The following is a 20,302-nucleotide window of genomic DNA, read 5'->3' as shown; positions in this document are numbered from 1 at the left end:
TTTTTGAAGGTCATGATGGATATTTCTAGACATAAGATTTATTCCTTAATTGATGGTGAGATTAAGAATTCTCCTAATCAAAATTATAAATTAACAAAAGGAAGCAAAGTAAATTTAGTTTCTATTTCTCTCCTGCCATGGGTTCCCCACAGCAGCAGGAGCTTCATCTCTCATCCCAAGAAGTCGCCTTCCACTGCCTTAGATTTCCTGGGAATTTATAGCCATTTTGTTTCAAGATAATTAATCCAAGGACAACCTGGAGCTCAGTTTGGTTCTACAACAAAAAAATTAAGGTTCATTCAGGTTTGGTATAGTAGGGCTTTTTGGTAGCCATGTCAGTAGCTTTTCCAGTGCTGTGTTTTTACATTGCTTAGTGTTTACAGTGCACTGCACTGTTTAATGTTTTCTGATTATCTGGCATCTCAGGATACTATTTGCTCAGCCCGCTCTTGCTCCTGCTAGGCACTGGCAATCCACGCTGGCTGCAGTCATCTGAGCTGCCTAACCAATGCTCATGCTACCAGCATGCTTTTGTCTTGCCTAAACACCAAACCAACCTAGGCTTCATATTAGAATTTTCCATCCTGGCCCTGATGTACATCCCCTTTTCTGATGTACATCCCCTTGTTAGTTCCCAGCCCAAGGAAGTGGTCATTAACTTGTGATGGGGGACACAGGGCCATTTGATACTCATTTTAGCAAGATTTCCAGCCCAGCCTTTCCTCCCAGTGACCATAAATCCATCTTCCTCTGTCAGAGTGCTCCTGACTAGCTAATAGCTGAAGCATTAATCCAAAGGGTTAAAATTTATTTAACAAGCACAAAGTTAATATTTTAATAGCCCATTTTTCTTAAATGCACCTAACGAGCTACAAAGATATAAGACTTACTTTTCAAAAGTTGATTTAGCTGCACATAATGAGATTTGTTTTGTTGGGGTATAAACTCTGTTTGTAGATTCTGGTTCACATCCATGCTGCCTTGGTTTAAATTAAAATGGTTTTTCACATAATGAAACACAAATCAAATATTGTCATTAACTGAAATATAATTATGTTCATTCCATTGATACTTGTGAGCTTGTGGCTACCCAAGATTAATAACATCTGCCCTTTGCCCCACCAAAAATCAAAAACAAACAAAAAGACTGATCTGTACAATGGCCTCAATACATGATTCTATTTTTTCCCTTTCATTTAAATGTATATTGTGATATAAAAACCCAGTGCTGAATTTAGCCCGCACTGGAGGCAAGTCATTAACCTGAATATTTATGTCTTTCTTTATATAGATCATGTACAACAGAGATAACTGTATTTCTGTTTATGTACAAGAAATGCTGAATAGGGTGCAGCTGTTTCAAACTTTGACAGTTAATAAAATGGTTAAAAATGTAAATTATTTTATCCTCACATCTTTGTGGTACAAGACTACCATCCCACAGCATATCAATCTCCGTAAGGACCAGTCTTTAGGAAATAGCCTAACTAAACCACAGAAGACAAATTTTACCTGATTAGTGCCCCATCCATGTTGAGAACATTTCTCTGTTCTTCTATACATACTAAATGTTGCAGTTAATGAAAAAAATTATATTTTATTTAATGGCATGTGCTGATTAAATGAATCAGTAGTGGAAATCACATTTATTGATTATCAGTTCTCAGCTATATCATCAGCTTCCCTGTGTGTTTACAGAAGGGGTGTAAAAAGTTAACCTGCCTTAACTGTTCATCCCTAGACCAGCCAGCCAGAGCTGCCCCAACTGTACAACCCGGACACAGCAGCCCCAGCTGGTTTACTATTTAAACGAAATATTTTTACAGCATTTAAACTTCTACTTTTAAATGTTTACTTTTTAAACAGTATTTACATCCCTAGTTTACAGCTCATGAACATTCACTATGCCTTTTTAATAACTCTCTCAGAATGACAATGACAACTGAATTATGCAACTGAATATGCTTCCCAAAGAGCATATGTAGCTTTCTACATTAAAGCACAAAAATATAAAGTTGGGATCACAGAGAAATTAATTTTCGACATTGATTTTTGCATCTTGAATCTTCAAATCCCCAAAACATGTCATTTGAAGTCTTGAAAGTAGATCAATAACATCAATAATCTCTACAAATAGCCAAATCATCATCAAAATGATCAAGTCAGTGAACATATGAAGCTGCCAGCTAACTGGGTGCTAAGTTAATTATTTATCTTCATTTTTATTTCAGAAAATAGAAACTCCAGTAGACACCATTTAACAAATAATGACAGATAGTTCACTGGAAATAGATATTTTCTCCAGTTACAAAATCTGAGGGAACGTTTGTTTAGTACCTCCTATTACCTTTCAAAAGCTCTCCTATTACCTTTCAAAATCCCAGATACTTTTAAAATCCAATTACATTAGCTCACAGAGGTGATAAAGATACTCAGACATGGAATACAACAAAAAAATCCATGGACAGATGGAGTTTAATATCTATTCCTCAACAATATTGATATAGACAGTATTCAACTAAAAACAAGAATTAAACTGAATAAGATACTCTTGGATTTAAACAATAAAGTATTACTTAGTTTTGAGAAAATTAGAATAGATGCATGCAAATGGAGAAAATGCAACATATATATTGTCTGTACAAACTACATATTGGTGTATTTTATATATGATATATCTCCTATATACCTTGGATCATTAGCCTGAAATTGTCTTTAACTAATGCTTTTCCTTAAGAATCTAGACCAAATTTCCAAAAGTGATTTTGAGTGCCCAACTTGAGCCTCTTTAAAAGGGGTGTGATATTCAAAGGGCAGATGCTTAATACTTTCTGAAAAATCAGACTCCTTTAAAGTGTCTTAAAGTGGGCATCCAAAAATCACTTTTGCAAATACATACCATACAAAACGTAAGAAGGCCTATACATAACTGATTAGGAATAGGCCTTTCTCGTGAGCGGGAATGAATCAAATGCAATATAGCAGTTAACTCCTATTTTCTCCTTTTAATTAAATATTAAAATATATTCTATGCCTGTGATCATTACTACAGGTACTAACCAGTTTACACTGAATTGTCCAAGACCATTATAATGTAGTATTTCTATACATTTAAGATTAGTTTTCAAAATAACTTTTTAGAAGATTCACCAGATAAAGTCTACATGGAGCTGAATGAGAAGAAACAAATAGATCGCATTCAGATGGCAGGGAAGATGTTCTCATATCTTTTATACACATTTTCTAACACAGGAAACAAGCATCCGTGAACTGAGTTTTGAAAATGTACAGGTAACTCTTCCAATTGTGTTAAGTGCTACAGAGGACCCTTAACTGAATAAGAGTTTTCAAACTTCAGTAAAAATATGGAAACAGTCTCAACATAATTATACAAACTAGGGGTTACATATTCATATAAAATAAGTACCTCCATTCAATTACTTGCCTGTAATAAAGCTCAGTGCTAGGAAAAAAGACAATACCCATTCTTACAACTTAATTACTCTTTTACTAGAGATTAATATTCCATTTTTAAATATTGATTTAGTGATATATTTAATATACACATTTTAATGAATTGCAGTTATATTTTACATAATGATTGTTTGGGGGTTGTGGGGAGGAAGATCACAAATGGAATTTATTCCAATTCCAGCAATGAAAAAAAAAACCTAGTAACTAAAGCAATTTTATAGAGTCACATGGTAAGAGAAGTATCATAACATCAAGAACAGTCCACTTGGCAAGAATTTTAAGACCAAATATTAAAAAGTAGCTTTAAAAAAATTGTATCTACAAGCTTTTCCATAAACCAGCACATTTTGCATGGGTATTTCCATTATTTTACAATTTCCAGGTAAATTATATTTGTGTGAAAACTGAGAGGTCAAAAGCCAAGCTACCTACTACCTACCAGATTACATGTGTAAATACAGTTTGCATGCACAAAAATATTTGTGAAAATGAATATATCCAGGAACAAGAGTTCCCTTTTAACAGTTTGACCCATTTAGTCTTTGGAGTTACTCCAGGTTTACACTTGTATAAATGAGATAAAAAACTGGCACCCCACACTGAGTTTTATGGACATGACAATAAAGCAAGGAAGGATATTTTGGAGCAATCTTGGATAATCACCAGGGGACAAATTTTCAGACAGCCCTTAACAAGAATATTCACATTTTTTCATGCATACCCTTTCACGTGTACAAAGTCAACAATCCAAATTTAGAAACTACTTCTAAAAAAATGTGACCTTAGATCATTTACTGTACTGTGACACCTGCCTTTTGACTGCTTACATGGATGAAGGGATCTTGTCATGATGCATGATCCTGTTCCACTGAAGTCGATGGGAGGTTTCTGTTGTCTTTTATGGAAGCAATTTAAGAGCCATGGTAACTTATTTTGGAAAAATTTTCACAGTTTTCACTTAACCTCATAAGAATCTTAAATATAATGGTTGATATTTTCAAAGTAATTGAGATCATTCACGGCCTGAACTTGCACTCATTAAGGATAACAGCAAAGCTCTTGCTGACTTCAGTGATACAGAATCTGGCTCTTAGATAAATCTTCCATTAAATTTTAATCAACTAATTTCTAATTTTAGTTTATACATGAATTCTATTATTATTTTCAAACCAAAAGAGAAACAACAGAAAATGTTTTCATAGTTTCTGAAAATTTTATGTAAGTATATTCTACAACAGTAAAAAAAATCAAACTGAAAGAAAATAACTATTCAATAACGCAAAATTTAAAGGCCTTAATTTAAACAATATGTACTTCTACAATATCATCGAGATTTAAATTCTATTTTAAATACCCCATCAAAATAATAATGGTGCCAACTGAACCAAACGTTAATCCATGCATTTCCAGTCTTTCAAAATTAATTGACTGACAAATGATTTCATTATCTAGCTCTAATTGCTTAAAAAGGCATGTAATAGATCAGCTGCAAAACCAAAGACATCATCTTACCATGGCACTGTTTGAATTGGTTCAATAACCACTTCTTCTAAAAAACAAATGAACAACAGCTGTTTCAAGTTCTGATTTGCTTAATACAAATTCTGATTTTCAATTCTAAACTTTCTTTGACTGTGACAGATATAAAATGTTTCAAAGCTGCAAATAAAATTTGCACTGCTAAACTACTCAAAAACTTGCTTACTGGATTTTTTTAAATCATCAGGGAAAGCTAACACATAATAAAAAAAAAAATTTCTCCCCCCCCAATACTAAATCATTATTAGGTCACTTACCTTTTGGACCAAACACATGTAATCTGCCATTCTGTCCATTCTTTTGGTCCTAAAACAACAACAATAGTAACATTAAAAATGAAAACCACTGTAATTACTTAAGATATCCATCCCGCATTTATGAGGGTTCTTGCAGTGATGCAAATTCCCAGTAACTTTAACAGAATTCCACACCAGGATTCAGAACTGGAGCTTTGAAATTTCTTCACTACACATACGAAAATTTCAAATAGCAGTAGTTATTGTTTTTCAATAGCAATAGCTAAAGAACAAAACACATCAATTGCCCATGAAAGAGATGCCGAAGTAAATCCTATGGAAAACTCAGTCTTACCTTTACGGTATTTGTCCTTTCTAAATAGTTCTGCCTAGTAGAAAACACAGACATTTGTATTAACACATATACTCCTTGAACACTGGAATTTTAGTTTGTTCAAGTGGACATGTGGTAGCAAAACAAAATAAAATAAAATAAATCTGGAAGGCATCAAATTCTTACACAACTGCAATTACTGCAACAATTACTTAATCTGGCCTCTAAGGTCTGACTCAACAAAAAATACTAGGCCTTTTTCTGGGTTTGTACTAGCCTAGGATGCTGGGTTCGCCATTAGGGCCCACACCCACACTAGAAAGAATTATAACCAGATTTACGATCTGATTCAGCAACGCACTTAAGCACACACTTAAGTCCATCCCCTATTCTGTAAATCCCTTATGCTTTTACTACTGAGCTCACTAGGATTTAAATATGTATTTAAGAGCTCTGCTGAACTGGAATATTAGTAGATACAAAACACTTTCAGCTGCAATGGTATTACTAATATTGTAAGTAAGCTATTTAGTGTAGACAGGGCACAGGTGATTTCAATATGATTTCAGAAAATCTTGTTTCTCTATTGTGAGCCAACTTTCCTCAGTATAGGTTAGCCCCTTATCTAAACTAGGACTCTTTATACTGTGTAGCACCAGTTCACCACCACACAGCAATGATGTAACCAGGTACAGGCATTTTAACCCACAGAGTGATTTTTTTAAAATGTCCAATTTACACCAGTCTTTTCACCGTTAGAGATTCATTAAAATAAACTCGCCATGCACTGCACTCTATGACTCCATAATCTGGATCCATCTAGTCCTCTTTTTTCTCCACTCCTATTAAAGCCATGCGGTTGGACCTTGTCAAGGTTCCTTCCCCACTCCGAACTCTAGGGTACAGATGTGGGGACCTGCATGAAAGACCCGCTAAGCTTATTCTTAACAACTTAGGTTAAAAACTTCCTCGAGGTACAAACTTTGCCTTGTCCTTGAACCCTACGCTGCCACCACCAAGCGTGTTAAGCAAAGAACAGGGAAAGAGCCCACTTGGAGACGTCTTCCCCCCAAAATATCCCCCCAAGCCCTACCCCCCCTTTCCTGGGGAAGGCTTGATAAAAATCCTCACCAATTTGCATAGGTGAACATAGACCCAAACCTTTGGATCTTAAGAACAATGAAAAAGCAATCAGGATCTTAAAAGAAGAATTTTAATTAAAGAAAAAGTAAAAGCATCACCTCTGTAAAATCAGGATGGTAAATACCTTACAGGGTAATCAGATTCAAAACACAGAGAATCCCTCTAGGCAAAACCTTAATTTACAAAAAGACACAAAAACAGGAATATACATTCCATTCAGCACAACTTATTTACCAGCCATTTAAACAAAAGGAAATCTAATGCATTTCTAGCTAGATTACTTACTAACTTAACAGAAGTTCTGAAGAGTCATGAAGAGCATTCCAGATCTGTTCCCGGCAAAAGCATCACACAGACAGAGCGACCCTTGCCCTCCCCCCCAGCTTTGAAAGTAACTTGTCTCCTCATTGGTCATTTTGGTCAAGTGCCAGCGAGGTTATCCTAGCTTCTTAACCCTTTACAGGTGAAAGGGTTTTGCCTCTGGCCAGGAGGGATTTTATAGTTCTGTATACAGAAAGGTGGTTACCCTTCCCTGTATATTTATGACAGACCTACTCCAGAACTAGCAGGGAAGACATATCTTTGGTCTCTGTTAATGGCTAAGAATATTTCTTTAAGCTTCTTTACATTTTTAAAAATTATCTAAGAGACAACAGGTGACAGACAGCTTTAAACTACTGTGGGAGGGCGGGAACGAGGAGGGAGCAAGAGGAGTCAAATAATGTTTCTGCTGTTTGGTATCAAGAACAAATATGTACAACACCCTACTCCTATGAAAACTTGCATGGCATACTATCGCTGACAAATAGAGGAGATAGCTCGCAGACTCAGGAGCAGCATATGGAGCTGTGCAACACAGAAAGGTCAGAATTATTGTGGGCCAGAAGCCACCTTGATAGGGACCTAATCAATATGGGATAGTCTCAAAATGTTTAAAAAAACAGAATAAAAAAGTCTCCTTTGGGCTGAGAACAAGTATGAGTTAACTGAAAAGATACATTTTTCTCAACCAGACCTAAGCATCACTAGCACAAATCTATAATATTCGAAGTACAAGATGTGAATTTAACTGTTAAAGAAGTGCTTGAAAATATGACATTTTACAGTCATATCACAACAATTATAATAAATGCTATATTTAACCTTTTTTTATCTTTCACAATGTGCCCTTTTTGTATTAAAATTTTGATCTAACCACAGGGCATGACTCCTCTTGTGCTTGATCAATTTAATGCAATAAAAGAACCTTTAATGTATGAAATGATAATTGAATGTAATACTTTGAATTGTATCATTGCAAATCACAGTAAACAAATAAAACAATCCATTTTATATATATCGTGGTTTTGGTACAAACTTCCAAAACCTAAAGAAAGAAGCTTTTTGACCCCAAAGATTGCATATTATTATATACTGATCCAATGAAAACTCATTTCACTTACTTTTAAATACATATAAAGGAAAGAACAGACCAGGGATCGGCAACCTTTGGCCTGCGGCCCGCTGGGTAAAGCCGCTGGCGGGCCAGACAGGTTTGTTTACCTGCAGTGTCCGCAGGTTTGGCCGATCGCAGCTCCCACTGGCCGCGTTTCACCTTCCCAGACCAATGGGGGCTGTGCGAAGGGCAGCCAGCACATCCCTTGGCCCGCACCACTTTCCGCAGCCCCCATTGGCCTGGGACAGCGAATCACAGCCAGTGGGAGTTGCAATCAGCCAAAGCTGCAGACGCTGCAGGTAAACAAACTGGCCCGGCCTGCCAGCGGCTTTCCTTGGCAGGCTGCAGGCCAAAGCTTGCTGATCCCTGGAATAGCCCAATAAATGGTGGATGTGGGAAGCTACCAGTAGATCGCCTTGACTGTTCCTCCACCACCAGGTCTCCCCAAATTCACACAACTTACATTCCTTTACAGCTTGCCTCACACAACAGAAAACTTCTGGAAATATTTTGGGGCCAAGACTGTGTCTTTCTTTTCTTACCTTGACATTGTCAAGCAGGCTTCTAGAATAAATCCATCTAAACAAAAAGATGTACATGATGTATTAAGAAACCTCTGAAACCTGTCATGATGTATTAAGCACAACACAGAACAGACCATGTTTTTTCAAACTGTATATTTTTCTATTCACAATTAGTTCTTTATCAAAGTGTACAGTTAATGTTGGGCTGACAAAGTTTCTATATATTTACCAATGTAGATTGCACTTGCTAATTATTAGTGAGCCTATAAGAAAATGGCAAAGAGTCCTGTGGCACCTTATAGACTAACCGATGTATTGGAGCACGCATGTAGTGGAAATTTCCTGCCTCTGGAAATTTCCACTACATGCATCCAACAAAGTGGGTATTCACCCACGAAAGCTTATGCTCCAATATGTCGGTTAGTCTATAAGGCGCCACAGGACTCTTTGCTGCTTTTACAGATCCAGACTAACACGGCTACCCTTCTGATATAAGAAAATGGTTTATAAAACCAGATAACAGAAAATTTTTGAAGCACTGAATATTTCAAAACACTGAGCTATTAACAGATGGCTAAGATGTCAATTTATAAATTACATTAGCACTTTTCACTTTATATATTAATTTTCTCCTTGACATTACCTGGGTGTTCAAAAATCTCTGATACAATGCCATTTTTTAAAATGTTTCTGTATTATCTGTCTTCTTTTCCTTTATATATGGAGAATTGTAAATGTTACATAGAACAGACTTAGTATTGGTGATGTGAGAGTAACTCAAGAATCTTATCTTTGTACATTCCCTTTTTGATATCAAACTATTGTAAAATATAATTTTAAAAAATTAAATTACAATTTTCTTAGTTTAATTATAATTCAGTTGGTAGCACTCATCTTTGGACGAGAAGACTGTGAGTCCAAATTTCATACTAGAATTAGGGCTTATAACCAGTGCTGAAAATGCAATTAAGGATACTGTACCTTTAATGAGACATTAAATCAAGGTCCATATTGTCTATATCACATGGCTATCCAAGTAGAAGTTAATCACTCACATAGAACTTTTAGAGTAAGGGATAAATCCCGTGGTCTTGTCAACATTCCCTTCTCAGTTATAAAACAGTCTAAGTGTACAGTATAAGGTAATATGAATCTTTGTTGAGTGCATAATGATCACTAATTTTTCTTGTTCTGCATAATGTTATTGTAAAACAATTTGGGTGCATAAAGCCAATTTATATTCAGTTTTTCTGGAAAGTTTAAAGACCAAATCCTGCTACCATATAATCAAGGGCAAATTCCCATTGACATCACTCAGAAGAGACCTAAAATATTTTTCACAAGTTACATTTATTCAGTAGACTAAAGGAGATTTTTAAAATCTTGTGAAGTTCTATTATTCTGTATGGTCTTCCTTCCTTTCTAAAGATTTTAGAACTATTTGTTCATTAACATTCTTCTGTGAATGAACATAGATCAAATTTAGAAAACAGCCAGGAAGAGACGTGAAAGCCAACAAGAACTGTGAAATACTGTAGTACTCTAGAGTAACATCTACCTAAGCAAACTCAATGGTCTCTCTGGTCATCAATGGCATTTGCTCAATGGCTTGCTGTATATTCCAAATATGTTATACCGAACCATTGACTCTATGCTAAAAGGACAGAGCATGCATGGTATAGACGATCTAACATTGTATTCACCAACTGCGAACAGAGGATATTTTAACAACCTTCTTTCCTTCTGAATAATTATAAACCAGAAAAAGGGCCAGTTTTCTTTATAAAAAAATTGTGTGTATCATTATATAAATAAATACAGACAATTAAAAACCTTTTGGGATCAATGAACCAAAAAAACTACAGCAAGATGACTTTATAAATGTAAGAGGTATGTACAATTAACTGAATAAATACAGATTGTTAGACAGTTCATTTCCAAAGTTTGCATATGGTACACGGAGTTCCAGTTTTATGACACAGCCAGGTATGCAGTACAGTTTCAAAGGCCCAGATGCAGGAAGGGACTTAGGTGTTGCGATGCTGATCATTGTAGCACCTAACTTCTAGGCTTTTAGAAAAATCACAAGATTTTGTGATCCACAAAGCCTGAGGTAGGCGCCTAAGCTCCTATACAACGAATGGGGAGAGATAGGAGCCTTAGACTGTGATCTTCAAAGCCAGCATACTAGGTGGGAAGCCACCGAAACCAACCAATGGGCAACATCAACCAGATTGTGCTAAAACCTGTCCCTCTCATGGAGATAGGTGCCTAAGTCTAGGGTGCAGGGAGGTGCCTATCTCTGCTTGCAATCCACAAACCAGGGAAGACAGGCATTTGAAGCCTAAATCACATGCAGGGGCCCAATCTGGTAGACTTACTCAGAGACTGCCTACTGGATCGGACCCTTCAGGTGAGTTCATACAAAACTGATGGGGGGAGGAGGAAGAGGACCACCTCCCTTACACCCTTTTGCCTAGCAGATAGGATACTCACCCAGGAAGTGGGAGGCCCTCAGTTCAAGTCCACCCTCCTTCTGAGGAAAAGTGATTTGAACAGATGTGTGTTATGAAATATTCCAACGTGGGTCTCCCTCAAATCCTGCCTGTTGAAGTTGTTCCACTTCTATTAAATAATTGAATAATTACATATTAATTGGGCCAGTGAAAGCATTACAATGCCTCATGGTTAGGGCAGTCACCTGAGAGGTGGACAATCCCTGTTCAAATCCGCTGTCCCTCTCAGCAGGAGAGGGGACTATGTGAGTAGCCTATCCACAAGTCTAAAGCTTATAAGGGAATTCCTCCTCCTCCGACCCCAACTCCTGGCTGTTTTGTGTGAACTCACCTGAGGGGCCAGATCTGTTAGGTGGCCTCTGCTCATGCCTATCGGATCAGGCCCCCACACATAACTTAGGCAGCTGAATGCCTATCTTCCCCAGTTTGTGACTTTCTCTGAGACTCAGGCAGGAGATATGTGCCCAAGTAACTAAAGCATGCACACTGAAGCCTGACTCAGGGAGGAAATGGGCGCCCAGCTGCCTAATGAGACGGCAGCACACATGCTCAGTAATAAAAGCTTAGGCGCTGAATGAGTTGAGGGACCTACAGTGTTAGAAGGCAGTTGAGCAGGAGTTTTATGGATAACAGTAGTGCCTGAAAATGGGACTTAACTGCCTAAGTACCATCGTGGATCACACCCAATTCATGATCTGAATTTATGTTTTTACTGTGAGGAGGTGTTGAAAAGATTTCCCTTCATTTTTAATTTGGAACTTGGGAGCAGGATTGGGAATTCACATATGTATTTCATACTAAGTCTCTAAGCTTGTTAGCAGATTTTTACTCCTTGGTCTGTGCAATTTCCTGGAAAGCAGAGATGTGAACTACATAATTCACAGGATAACACCACTAAGTAGATCCATATCACTATACTGCTATTAGCTTTGAAAAAGCGTAAATGTGGCCACTCTGAAAGACAAGCTGCAAATATGAGGGACGTTTCTTAAAAAAATGGAAAAAAAAAACCCTTTAGTTTGAGAAAATAAAAACATCTGGATTAAAAAAATATGGTTACTTATGATTTTACAAGCAAATATAATAGCTACAGTTTTTTTAATTCAAAGGTTGGAAATAACACAATTCTTCACTTTTAAAACAATTGTATTAATTGATAACTTATTACAAGTACCGTCTGGTCCAATCACTTCCAGCATTCCAGAGACCTGAAAAAATTGACAGGAAAAAAATTCAAGTTATCATTAAGAAACACATTTTATTTTACGGGGATAGTAAACAAATTTGTTGAATGAATATCGATATTCATCTGACTAGATAATTCTTCAAAATGATCTTTTAAACAGAATCAGTTAGTCTGTTATGTGACAAACTTTCTATATGCTACAAATTGTCTGATTGCATACCATGGATAGATGTCTACAACTTTTCTTCTGACTCAAAAACAGAACTATTTGTGAAAGGGATTGACATGAAGTATATACAAATATATTCCTGTGACATACAATTTCCTAACTGTATGCTAAGCAGCTACAAAAATCCCAATTCCATATAATGACAGTAAAAAAAATCAGCTCTCCAACTCCTTAACTGGTAGTGTTTGTGGATCCCAGGTAGCAGTCACCCAATGCCTCTCTCCCCTATTTACTAGTATGGGTTTTAGTGCTTCCCCAATCTGCTATCCCCTTTTGAAAAAAGGTTCTACTTGGCCAGCTGTATTTCTATCGTTGTATTTGATCACTGGTATAACAGAGTGGAGAATCATACACAGTGAAACTTAAGAAATCACTGGGAAAAAAAATCTGACAGTAGACTTCTTGGCATTTTTATATACACTGTTCTCAGAGGAGAATTTAGCACTAAGTTCATCAGATAATTATGTAATTGTACATCTATGTTTTGCTAAACAAAATCATGTGATTTCAGTGCTCATCAAAACCAGTGAAAGAAGGACTTCAGTCTCCAGGGCTATCAGTCTGGGACAATGACAGTAAAAGCTTTCCTATATTGCCCTGCCAATATGCCACTAATCTGATTTGAATGGACCACCTCTACGGGTTTGAGGGTAATGCACTCTTCATGCTCATTTAGTCCTTGGCTTTACTGGCTGCTCTTGTCTTGCCATACCACAGCAAGCGTGCAGCCCACTCAGCTGTTGTGTTCTGGCAGCAGACGGTACAGTAGGTCTGCAAAACTGGTCATCCAACCACCACGTCCCCTGCAACTCTGCTCTCCTGCAGACGCCATACCATGGCAAGCATGGAGCCTGCTCAGATCACTGCGCAGTTATGAGCACTGTAAATATCTCACACATTATCATGCAGTATATGCAGAACCAGAACCTGCAAAAGCAAGCGAGAAGGCGACGGCACCGCGGTGATGAGAGTGATGCAGACATGAACATAGACTTCTCTCAAAGCACGGGCCCCGGCAATTTAGCCATCCTGGTGGCAATGGGGCAGGCTCATGCCATGGAACGCTGATTCTGGGCCCAGGAAACAAGCACAGACTAGTGGGACCACATAGTGTTGCAAGTCTGGGATGATTTCCAGTGGCTGCGAAACTTTTGCATGGATAAGGGCACTTTCATGGAACTTTGTGACTTGTTGAAGTGCAGGAATACCAAGATGAGAGCAGCCCTCACAGTTCACAAGCAAGTTGTGATAGCCCTCTGGAAGCTTGCAAAGCCAGACAGCTACCGGTCAGTTGGGAATCAATTTGGAGTGGGCAAATCTACTGCGGGGGCTGCTGTGATCCAAGTAGCCAACGCAATCACTGAGCTGCTGATATCAAGGGTAGTGACTCTGGGAAATGTGCAGGTTACAGCGGATGGCTTTGCTGCAATGGGATTCCCTAACTGTGGTGGGGCGACAGACGGAACGCATATCCCTATCTTGAGACCGGAGCACCAAGGCAGCCAGTACATAAACCGAAAGGGGTACTTTTCAATGGTGCTGCAAGCACCAAAATGGATCTCAAGGGACGTTTCACCAACATCAACGTGGGATGGCCAGGAAAGGTACATGGCGCTCACATCTTTAGGAACTCTGGTCTGTGGGAATAGCTACAGCAAAGGACTTACTTTCCAGACCAGAAAATAACTGTTGGGAATGTTGAAATGCCTATAGTTATCCTTGGGGATCCAGCCTACCCCTTAATGCCATGGCTTATGAAGCCATACACAGGTACCCTGGACAGTAGTCAGGAGCTGTTCAACTATAGGCTGAGCAAGTGCAGAATGGTGGTAGAATGTGAATTTGGACATTTAAAAGCGCGCTGGCGCTGTTTACTGACTCAGTTAAACCTCAGTGAAACAAATATTCCCATTGTTATTACTGCTTGCTGTGTGCTCCACAATATTTGTGAGTAAGGGGGAGATGTTTATGGCAGGGTGGAAAGTTGAGGCAAATCGCCTGGCCGCTGATTACGCACAGCCAGACACCAGGACAATTAGAAGAGCACAGCAGGGCGCGCTGTGCATCAGAGAAGCTTTGAAAACCAGTTTCATGGCTGACCAGGCTACGGTGTGACAGTTCTGTTTGTTTCTCCTTGAGGAAAACCAGCCCCCTTGGTTCATTCTACTTCCCTGTAAGCCAACCGCCCTCCCCTCCCCACTTCAATCACTGCTTGCAGAGGCAATAAAGTCATTGTTGTTTCAAATCATGCATTCTTTATTAATTTGTCACACAAATAGGGGGATAACTGCCAATGCAGTCCGTGAAGGGTGGGGAAGGAGGAGGAAAGGACAAGGCCACAATGCACTTCAAAACTTATTGAATGCCAGCCTTCTGTTGCTTGGGCAGTCCTCTGGGGTGGAGTGGTTGGGTGCTCGGAGCCCCCTCACCTGCGTTTTTGGGCATCTGGGTGAGGAGGCTGTGGGATTTGGGGAGGAGGGTGGTTGATTACACAGGGGCCGTAGTGGCAGTCTGTGCCTTTCCTGCACCTCAACCATACACCAGAGCATATCAGTTTGATCCTCCGGTAGCACAGCATTGCATCCTGCCTCCTCTCACGACGCTGCTGCCACCTCTCCTGTTGCTCCAGCCACCTATCTTCTTGCACGTCCCTCCTGTCCTCGCTTTCATTTTGTGCTTTCCTGGACTCTGACATTGTCTGCCTCCACGCATTCTGCTGGGCTCTTTCAATGCGGGAGGACTGCATGAGCTCAGAGAACATTTCATCGCGCGTGCGTTTTTTTCACTTTCTTAACTGCGCTAGCCTCTGGGATGGAGATGCTAGGGGCAGCATTGAAACATCTGCAGCTGTGGGAGGAAAAAAAGGGAGAGTAAAATTGAAAAAGACACATTGGCCATTTAAAAGGAGGGGCTGATGTTTTCGAGTTAACGTGCAGCATAAACCCAATGAAACCCCACCCCACATCCAATTCTCTGGGATGATTGCTTCTCCCCTCCCCACACCGCGTGGCTAACAGCGGGAATGATTTCTTTTCAGCCACAGGCAAACAGCCCAGCAGGAACAGCCACCTCTGAATGTCCCCTGAATAAAATTCTCCTATTTCAACCAGGTGACCATGAATGATATCACCCTCCCGAGGATAACACAGAGAGATAAAGAACGGATGTTGCTTGAATGCCAGCAAACACCGGGATCACACGCTGCCATGCTTTCTTATGCAATGATCCCAGACTACTTGATACTGGCCTGCTGTGGTAAAGTGTCATACTGTGGGGGATGCAATAAGGTTGCCCTCCCCAGAAACCTTTTGCAAAGGCTTTGGAAGTACCTCCAGGACAGCTTCATTGAGATGTCCCTGGAAGATTTCCGCTTCATCCCCAGACACGTTAACAGACTTTTCCAGTAGCTATCCTGGCCAAGAATGCATCCCAAGTCTTCAGGGCAAATTAATCATTAAACACACTTGCTTTTAAACAGTGTATTATATTTACAAAGGTACACTCACCAGAGGTGCCTTCTCCTTCAAGGTCCGGGAGCCTGAGTTGGGAGGGTATTGGCTCCAGAGTGATAAACAGTTCCTGGCTGTCGGGGAGAACGGTTTCTCCGCTTGCCTGGCGTGCACTATCATCTTCCTCATCCCCAAAATCCTCATCCCTGTTGCTTAAGACTCCCACGTACAGGTATGGTGTAGTTGTAGGGGCACCCCCTAGAATTGCATGCAGCTCATCATAGAAGCGGCATGTCTGGGGCTCTGATCCTGAGCGGGTGTTTGCCTCTGATTTTTTGGTAGGCTTGCCTGAGCTCCTTAAGTTTCATGTGGCACTGCTGCGGGTCCCTGTTATAGCCTCTGTCCTTCATGCACTTGGAGATTTTTTCAAATATTTTGGCATTTCATCTTTTGGAATGGAGTTCTGATAGCACGGATTCGTCTCCCCATACAGCGATCATATCCAGTACCTCCCGTTCGGTCCATGCTGGAGCTCTTTTGCTATTTCTGGGACTCCATTGTCACCTATGCTGATAAGGTCTGCATGGTCACCTGTGCTGATCAGCTTGCCACGGTGGCCAAACAGGAAATGAAATTCAAAAGTTTGCGGGGCTTTTCCTGTCTACCTGGCCAGTGCATCTAAGTTGAGAGTGCTGTCCAGAGGAGTCGCAATGGAGCACTCTGGCTTCCAGGAGCTATCCCAATAACGTCAAATTGCATCCACACTACCCCAAATTCGACCCGGAGATGTCGATTTCAGCGCTAATCCCCTCATTGGGGAGGAGTACAGAAATCAATTTTAAGAGCCCATTAAGTTGACAGAAATGGCTTCATTGTGTGGACGGGTGCAGGGTTAAATCGATCTAATGCTGCTAAACTCGTAGTGTACACCAGGGCTAAGAACATGAGCTGTAATGGAATGATGCTGTATACATGAACATTTCTGTACCTCAGTACCAGTGACCTGTGGCAGCCAAAATGTTTTAAATATGCATACAATGGAACTTACCAAATCCTATAGTCTACAGTGTAAAGATGTACTTAGGTTCATAAAAAATTGCTGATTTTTTTTCTTATAGAAATTAAACACCTTTACAAAGGTTACCACTCACATTAACAACTTTTACTTTTGTTTTAATATACAAAAAAGGGATTTCAGTGAAGTCGGGACTATTCACATGTCAGATTGTATTTTAAACTAAATTAGCTTTCAAGTTATACAAGCATATTTTTATATGCTTTTGAAACCAGCAAACCCATATATTTTATTCTCAGCTTTAACAAGTTTTCTGTTAACAAAAGGAAAAAATAGCTTCTTGAGACTTGGTATATCAAATTTCTGCCTAGGAGTAGGGGAGATTTTACAGAAAAATTACAAAGTTCTGAAAAAGAGAGTTTTATAATGGAAGTGCTGACACAATCTTAACTCTCAACAACATGAACTGTGATGATATAATACCAGATACTAAAAACAAAATTAGGCCTAACAAGACAGTGCAATAAAAATGTCTTGATGTCAAGTGGCTTTCACCAACGAGATATTGAGTAACTGTGTGTAGGATTTACAACTGTGCAGGATGCATTCCGAGATCCTGATTGCTATATGCACATCTGAGATATGAAGGATATTTGCATCAAGTGTCTTTTGCTGAATTCTTGAAAATCCTGTCTATCAAAAAAATGGGGAGTTAATGTTTGAAAACAGAAGAGCCAACAGGTAGTTTCAATCCATGCCACAAAAGCAGATGAAATTTGAACATTTACATTAAAAAAGTACCATAAATTATTGGAGTATTACCAAGACTACATTTAAAGTGTGGGGGGAGACTTTAAAGAACAGGAAACAAATAATTCATATAATAATAAAGTATATAGAGCCTTACACAATCCAGGAAGATTAAAGTAAAAGATAAATTCTATTCTTGATTAGGACAGCAATTACTAATGCCCATAATGTGCGTGCATTAGAAGGCAGAATTTGAAACTAAACCACAAATCACTCCTATGAGTAGGGACCTACCAAATTCAGTTCCATTTTGGTCAATTTCATGGTCATAGGATTTTAAAAATTGCAAATTTTATTATTTCAGTTATTTAAGTCTGAAATTTCACAGTGTTGTAATTGTAGTGGTCCTGACACAAAAGAGAAGGGGTTCCCAAAGTTATTGTTGGGAAGGGGTTGTGCTACTGGTACCCTTACTCCTGCACTGCCAGTGCTGCCTTCAGAGCTGAACAGCTGGAGAGCAGCGGTCGGTCGGGAGCCCAGCTCTGAAGGCAGAGAAGTCACCAGCAGCAGCGCAGAAGTAAAGGTGGCAATGATATGGTATTGCCACCCCTTACTTCTGCACTGCTACTGCACTCCCGCCCACCCAGCTCTGAAGGCAGCACAGAAATAAGGGTGTCAATACCATGACCCCCCTAAACTAACCTTGTGACCCCCCCTGCAACTCCCTTTTGCATCAGGACCTCCAATTTGAAAAATGCTGGTCTCCCCTGTGAAATCTGTACAGTACTGTATAGGACAAAAGCATGCAAAAGACAAAAACTGAATTTCACCGGGGGGGTGAGGACCAGATATCATGGTCCGTGATGTGTTTTTCACAGTCTATGAGGCTACGCAATTATATTAGACCTGTTTACAGATGAATAAATATAGTCATAGAGAGACTAGATTTAGGGCTAGATTTTTAAGGCATTAAGGTGCCTATTGGGTTTTCAAAAGCATCTAAGCAGGTTAGGCACTGAACTTCCCCAATTCTCTTACCTTGGGGGCTGCAGTGGGCAGCCGGGGGGTGGAGAGGTGGGGGACTCTCTTACCTTGGGGGCTGCAGTGGGTAGCCGGGGGGTGGGGAGCTCTCTTACCTTGGGGGCTGCAGTGGGCAGCCGGGGGGTGGAGAGGTGGGGGACTCTCTTACCTTGGGGGCTGCAGTGGGCAGCCGGGGGGTGGGGAGGTGGGGGACTCTCTTACCTTGGGGGCTGCAGTGGGCAGCCGGGGGGTGGGGAGCTCTCTTACCTTGGGGGCTGCAGTGGGCAGCCGGGGGGTGGGGAGCTCTCTTACCTTGGGGGCTGCAGTGGGCAGCCGGGGGGGTGGGGAGGTGGGGGGCTCTCTTACCTTGAGGGCTGCAGTGGGCAGCCGGGGGGGTGGGGAGGTGGGGGGCTCTCTTACCTTGAGGGCTGCAGTGGGCAGCCGGGGGGTGGGGAGGTGGGGGGCTCTCTTACCTTGGGGGCTGCAGTGGGCAGCCGGGGGGTGGGGAGGTGGGGGGCTCTCTTACCTTGGGGGCTGCAGTGGGCAGCCGGGGGGTGGGGAGCTCTCTTACCTTGGGGGTTGTCGTCCTGGGAGTCCCTGGGGCCCAGAGCACATCACACCTGGAGACAAAAGCAGGGTGTTTAGAAGCAGGGGCCGCACCGCCCAGGCACGGAAAGGCGCCGGGAAAGAAGCAGCAGACCCGCTACCTGCTCATATCGCAGGCCGAGCTCGCTGGCGGGGTCACCGGCTCCCTCCTGCTAGAACCGGAGCGCGGGAGCCAGGCCTGGCTGCCGGAGCGTGACCATGGCAACAGCAGCGCCAAGGCGCGGAGCCCACGAGAATAGGGCCCGGCCTGCAACGCTCCGGCAGAACTAAGGGGCCCGGGCCGGCTCCGCCCGCAGCCTCCCTAGTGCCGGGGGGGAGGGAGGGGGGCGCACTCCCGCGTCTGGGGGTGGGCAGCGGGGAGCCCGGCGCCTGCTGCTCCTTCAAACAGGCAGGGCCCGGATTGTCTCAGGGCGGCAAAGCAGCGCGCGTGCGGCAGGCGGGAGGCGGGGGGGAGGGGCCCTCTCAAGGCAGAGCGCGCTCCCCGGCCAGCCGCCCGCCTCCAGGGCGGAGCCGGGGTTCCCAACCCTCCAGGACGGTCCTGGAGTCTCCGGGCATGAAAGATGAATCTTTAATTAAAGATGATGTCAGGTGTCAAAGCCAGTAACAGTCAAGGGAAGCAGCGCGGTTTCCAGGCTGGCACTGCCTGGATCTAACTACACCAACACTGGCTCTAGGCCTCTCATGGAGCTGGAGTTATTAATTCAGCCTAGCATGGCTGTTACATCAGCGGGAGCAACATTTTCGTGTAGAAACTTACCCAGGGCGATGCAAGGACCTTACGCTGCCCTAATGCTGTAGTGTAGACCAGGCCTAAGGCCTTGCCTTCAAAAGGAAGTTAGAGCCGTT

The 20,302-nt window shown here is 41.2% G+C and overlaps 1 protein-coding gene across 9 annotated transcripts in view; it reads right to left on the bottom strand.

Moving 5' to 3' along the window:
* ERICH2 (glutamate rich 2) overlaps positions 1-19,894 on the bottom strand; it is a 43,672-nt gene extending 23,778 nt beyond the window's left edge. Inside the window, exons 1-8 of one of the 9 annotated variants that reach the window (XM_043505256.1) lie at positions 19,558-19,894; positions 19,422-19,470; positions 12,376-12,409; positions 8,704-8,740; positions 5,605-5,638; positions 5,271-5,319; positions 4,987-5,023; positions 891-980 (exon numbers count right to left, since the gene is read on the bottom strand). In XM_043505256.1, the coding sequence (XP_043361191.1) occupies positions 891-980; positions 4,987-5,023; positions 5,271-5,319; positions 5,605-5,638; positions 8,704-8,740; positions 12,376-12,409; positions 19,422-19,470; positions 19,558-19,565 (338 nt within the window). In that variant the 5' untranslated portion in view covers positions 19,566-19,894. Of the gene's footprint in view, positions 1-886; positions 981-4,986; positions 5,024-5,270; positions 5,320-5,604; positions 5,639-8,703; positions 8,741-12,375; positions 12,410-19,421; positions 19,471-19,557 lie in introns of all 9 variants that reach the window. The other 8 variants (XM_043505262.1, XM_043505257.1, XM_043505258.1 and 5 more) reach the window with 8 other exon arrangements.
* Between the last annotated feature and the right edge of the window lie 408 nt (positions 19,895-20,302).

The sequence above is a fragment of the Dermochelys coriacea genome, chromosome 11 (genome assembly GCF_009764565.3).
Source record: "Dermochelys coriacea isolate rDerCor1 chromosome 11, rDerCor1.pri.v4, whole genome shotgun sequence".
Lineage (NCBI taxonomy): Eukaryota > Metazoa > Chordata > Testudines > Dermochelyidae > Dermochelys > Dermochelys coriacea.
This window is presented reverse-complemented; position numbering and strand designations above follow the sequence as displayed.